At 40.7% G+C, this 5531-nt stretch overlaps 1 protein-coding gene across 1 annotated transcript in view; it reads right to left on the bottom strand.

The window, feature by feature from the left end:
* The window catches only part of LOC143036019 (uncharacterized), a 5565-nt gene extending 764 nt beyond the window's left edge, over positions 1 to 4801 (bottom strand). Inside the window, exons 1-4 of the mRNA XM_076203277.1 lie at positions 4787 to 4801; positions 2677 to 2943; positions 2212 to 2419; positions 527 to 697 (exon numbers count right to left, since the gene is read on the bottom strand). Of these exons, the coding sequence (XP_076059392.1) occupies positions 527 to 697; positions 2212 to 2419; positions 2677 to 2943; positions 4787 to 4801 (661 nt within the window). The remainder of the gene's footprint in view (positions 1 to 526; positions 698 to 2211; positions 2420 to 2676; positions 2944 to 4786) is intronic.
* Between the last annotated feature and the right edge of the window lie 730 nt (positions 4802 to 5531).

Below are 5531 nucleotides of genomic sequence, written 5' to 3'. Positions count from 1 at the left end.
GTGTGTGTGTGTGTGTGTGTGTGTGTGTGTGTGTGTGTGTGTGTGTGTGCACGCAAGTGTGTGTGTTTACCTATTTGCAATACACAGTAAAGGAGCAACTATGGTTGGGTCCTATCTCCTACTCTACAATGTATCGCACCTAGTTTCAAAATTGATGTATGGCTTCAAATTGGTCTATAGCCTTAATTTCAGTTGATCATTTTTATATTTTAATCCATGTAATGTTCCAGCTTGCGCTGTATCACCTTCTAATCTATTTCAATTTCCATGCATCTAAATGGGAAACTATATTTCTTTACATACTTTAAACATATCGTATTTCTTAATTTCTCAAGCATGTGTACGCGCGCATGCGTGTATGTGTATGTGTGCGTGAGTGTGTGTGTACAGGTTAACTAATTCAAAAATGCAAATCTCAAAGACAGCAACGTCTATCACCTTACCCTGCCGTCCAGAAGTCTACGTTTGACCACATTGAAAAATAAACAAACAAATAAAACGAAAAAAGAAAAGTGTTTATACACACCCTCGGTCTGAAACTCGAGTTTTTCCAGGTGCTTGAGGAGACGGCGTCTGTTGATGAGCTGTATGGCTTCGAGCTGTGGAGCTTCAAGAAGCCTCAAGTCTCGAACGCAGGTGCACCCTAACACACGCAAGTACTCGGCCAGATGAGACAGCTGTAGTGAGCCCAGGAATTCTGGAAAACACAAATGAGCAGGGAGGAAAGTTCAAAAGCGTATTCAGAATGTACGTACATACACACAAACACATATATACATACATACATGCGTTCATTAGTTCTGTCACAGGGACTCCGGCCCTAGACAGTGCGATTTTTACCACAAGGCTAGGACGCTACCGACTGCGCTATGCTGGATGCTCAAAAAGAATATTCTGGACCTTGTCCTAACGTTCGAGTCCCGGTGGATAGGCTGTTTAATTCCTCTGTCATAACTCCACACAAACTTACATACGAACATACATTCATTCATACATACATACATACATACATACATACATACATACATACATACATACATACATACATACATACATACATACATACATACATACATACATACATACATACATACATACATACATACATACATACAGTACATGTATACATGCATGCATACATGCATGCATGCATACATACATACATACATGCATGCATGCATACACACATGCACATACCAAAAGGACCTTTCTCCTTTATAAGGGAGGTGGCCAGCCAAGACCTACATCCATCCCCCACCCATCCCACACCCATTTCATCTTAGCTCCTTGTGGATGAAGGGCCGTCCCTTTCCCTCAGCCGCTGCCTGAGTCAATCAAAACACTCACAATGTACTACAGATATTTGCTGATACAGCGAGAGATGATTTGTAAACATGTATGCTTGTGTCGGTATCATGAGAACGTCATATACCTTTCTACAGAATGATGTTGTTGTTCTGGGCTGTGCTTTGCCAGCGCTTTTATCCTTGTACAGAATGATGAGTGTCTTTTAAACGAATTCTATGTTCATTAGTCTCGCTTTCTCTGTTCATGATAGATCTGTAATTCAGTGGAATAAAAAATCACCATCGGACTCCCATGGGAAGTGAAAAACCCCTAGTGGGGCAAGCCCTGTCACTTGTGGCAAGCCGCTGTTTTTTTGTTTTTGTTTTTGTTTTTTCTAGGCCGATGTTTGGGTCGCCTCCCCGCCTGGCCAGGGCTGTCGGGAACCAATGCGGGAAGCATACAGCAGGTCCCGGGAATCAAACTCACGACCATCTGCTCAAGAGGTCGACATAGTTTCCACTGGGCTACTGTGCGGCCCATTATAATGGAATAACCGTTATGGTTATAACTATAAGCCTTGAGCTGAAAGCAAAGTCAAACTGTTTCATTACTCCACTATGATACTCTGACCGGGAATTGTACCTGGATTGCACCTGCCAATTATCACTCGTAGATGATAACAGCGACATCACAGAGATGTCATGTTTATGTGTGCTTGTGTAGATCCTAGAATGAGTTCAGAATATTGAAAAAAAAAATCCTGAATGAGGGAATATCAGACCACAATGAAAATCTAAATTAATTCATGTGTGCTTTTGCGCAGTGTAGATTCTAGAATGATTTCAGGATTTTGAAAAAAAGAAAGGTTTTGTTTACTGGATAAGGGAATACAAGAACACAATGGGAATGCAAGTGAATTCTCACCCTCCAAGCAGTCAGTGTTGACAGGGACATTATATCCGTTATCCATGGTTTTCTTACAAAGGTAGTTGCAGATGCAAGTAAGAAGAGATTGAGGGTGTTGTGTCGGTGTTGCCTTGCAAGGCACCACTTTCGGGTCAAATGTCTTTAATGGTGTGACCTCTTCACGGATCACTTCCTCTTCGATTTCTTCAAAAACTTCCTGTTGTACCTGAGGAAAGAAAAAATAAATAAATAAATAAATAAATAAATACATAAATAAATTAAATGACATTAAGTAAAAGTAAATTAAAACCAAATTAGAAAAATAAAACTAAATATAAAATAGAATGAAATAAAATCAAATATAATGAAACATTTGAGGGGTGATTTTTTTTTCCTTCTTTTTTAGATCAAACACATTACGACCAAACAAAAACTTCAAACAAAGACTTCAAAGAAAGACCAAACAAAGACTTTCTTTTATACCTGGGGGTCAACTTCGGAGACCAAAATAGAGTCTTTCTCGGACGATTTGGTGCTCAAGTCTTCACGCCTGAAGAAGAAAGGATGACTGAAAGAAGAAGAGTTCGATGGCGACTTTGAAGACTCTTCGGGAGACTCTTCGTCAGACTTCGAAGTGCTCTTCGAACTCCCAGTCTTTTCCTCGACTTCGGATGATGTGGCTGAAGGCTCAGCCGATATCTGAGGAGAAACTTTGGCGACGGGACGTTTGTCTCTGGACGTGGGATTAATCTAAAAATAAAAAGAATAGAATTGAGATTAATCTAGAAAAAACGAAGTTAATCTTGAAAGAATAGAAGTAAGGTTAATCTAGAAAAAAGCGATGGGACGTGTTTGTCTCTGGACGTGAGATTAATCTAAAAAGAAAAAGAATAGAATTGAGATTAATCTAGAAAAAACGAAGTTAATCTAGAAAGAAAAAAGAGAAATATGATTAATCTAGAGAGAAAAAGAGAAGAAAAATTGGAAGGCACTGTGGGAGGTACTGCAGATATGTGGGATAGGAGGAAAGCTGTTAAGAGCAGTCAAGAGTTTTTACGAGAGTAGTAGAGCTTGTGTTAGGATTAGAAATGGAGAGAGTGAATGGTTTGAGGTAAAGGTGGGACTTCGTCAGGGATGTGTTATGTCACCCTGGCTGTTCAATCTTTACATGGGTGGGGTGGTGCGTGAGGTGAATGCAAGGGTAGTGGGTCAGGGGTTGGAGATGATTAAAGAAAATGGAGAAAAGTGGGAGGTGAGCCAGTTGTTGTTTGCTGACGACACTGCGCTTGTGGCAGGATCGGAGGAGGGATTGAGGAAGTTAGTGACAGAGTTTGAGAAGGTGTGTGAAAGAAGGAAGCTGAAGATGAATGTGGGTAAAAGTAAGGTGATGAGATGTACAAGGGGAGAGAGTGACAGCAGGCTGGAGGTGAGCATTAAGGGTGAAAGACTGGAGGAAGTGGATAGTTTTAGATATTTGGGTGCGAATGTGGCAGGAAAGGGAGGAGTGGGGTTGGAGGTAGAATGTAGATTGAGAGAAGCGAGTAAATGCCTTGGTGGAATGAAAAGTGTAATGAGAAATAGACATCTGGGAATGGATGCTAAGAGGAGGTTATATGAAGGAGTGATTGTACCAACAGCATTGTACGGGGCAGAAACATGGAACATGAGAGAGGAAGAGAGAAGGAGTCTGAATGTGTTCGAGATGAAATGTCTGAGAAGTATGATAGGGGTTACTGGGCTGGATAGAGTAAGAAATGAGGAGGTGAGGAGGAGAACAGGGGTGGAAAGGGAGCTGGGAGATAGGGTTGATGAAAGGATATTAGGATGGTTTGGACACATGGAAAGAATGAGTGAAGAAAGATTAGTAAAAGAAGTATGGAAGGCAGAGGTGGAAGGAGTGAATATGAGGGGGTGTCCTAGGATGAGATGGATGGATGGGGTGAAAGGGGCATTACAAAAGAGAGGAATGTCTCTCTCTCTCTCTCTCTCTCTCTCTCTATATATATATATATATATATATATATATATATATATATATACTGTATATATATATATATTATATAATGCTAAGGGCGCCGTCGATCATAATTCCTGCCCCAAGTCTGGAATTCCACGGTGTCGAGGCTCAGCAGGTGTGACTCCGCTTGTCGCATCTCGTTTTGGTGCCGATGCTGATGGTCAGTCGGTCGGGCGAGTGGTACACAAAAGGCGACATTTCTTGAAGAGGGGAAGCATAAAACTCGGTAGTTGATAACTGACACGCGCGCGCACACACACGCGCGCACACACACACACACACACACACACACACACACACACACACACACACACACACACACACACACACACACACACACACACACACACATATATATATATATATATATATATACACATACACATGTTTATACACTGGCACACACACACACACTCATACGCAAACACACTCATATACAAAAGCACACGTACAAACACACACGCACGCACGCACACGCAAACACACATATAAACACACACACACACACACACACACACACACACACACACACCCTATGAACAAATGAACTTTGACCATGTTTATTTGTGGTCATACGTTCAAGCTGAACATTTGCAATCTCTCTCGACGCCATGGAACAGCCAGGAATAACAATTCGTCTAGTTTTGTCACCTATATTCTAGAACGAGGTTCCTTTCACTAACAGCGAAAGGAATCTATTGCAAGTAGTGATCACAACTTAGATTCAAGCAGCTAAAGATTTTTAGAATAGATACTTGTATATCTAAAATACCCGATTTCAGTGGAGGCAAAATTAAGCGAAAGACCTGTAGATCAGATGTGGGAAATATTTCAAAATGCGCTTACTAAGATGATTCATACTTACATCCCGTTTAAGGACAGACAACCCCCACCACCACCACCACCAATCAGGCTGAATAAAGTACTGCTAAAAAGAGACAGGCTTATAAGAAATACAAGTGCTCGGGTGCACCTAATGACTATCAATACGAAATGAATATCAGTGATAAATCAAAAGAGAATCCCAAATAGTCCTTTAGCTACATTAGGGATAAAAAGATTATTAGGAATCACATTGGCCCACTATTATCTGCTGACGGTCAACTTGAATATTCAAATGAAAGAATGTGTGATATTTTAAACAGCTATTTCAGCTCATTATTCGTAAACGAAACACCTCAAAGTGAACTCCAAACTGAAACCTGCGAAAAGTCTAGGGTGAACTTACTCACTGCGGTAAATATAATAAAAGAAAAAGTAAAAGGTGTATAGAAAAACTCAAAGTTAATAAAACACCAGAGCCTGACGGTAAGCATCCAAG

The sequence above is a fragment of the Oratosquilla oratoria genome, chromosome 20 (assembly GCF_046742065.1).
Source record: "Oratosquilla oratoria isolate Oo_2021 chromosome 20, ASM4674206v1, whole genome shotgun sequence".
Taxonomy (NCBI): Eukaryota; Metazoa; Arthropoda; class Malacostraca; order Stomatopoda; family Squillidae; genus Oratosquilla; species Oratosquilla oratoria.
Note: the sequence above shows the minus strand (reverse complement) of the source record. Positions and strands in the feature narration are given on the sequence as shown.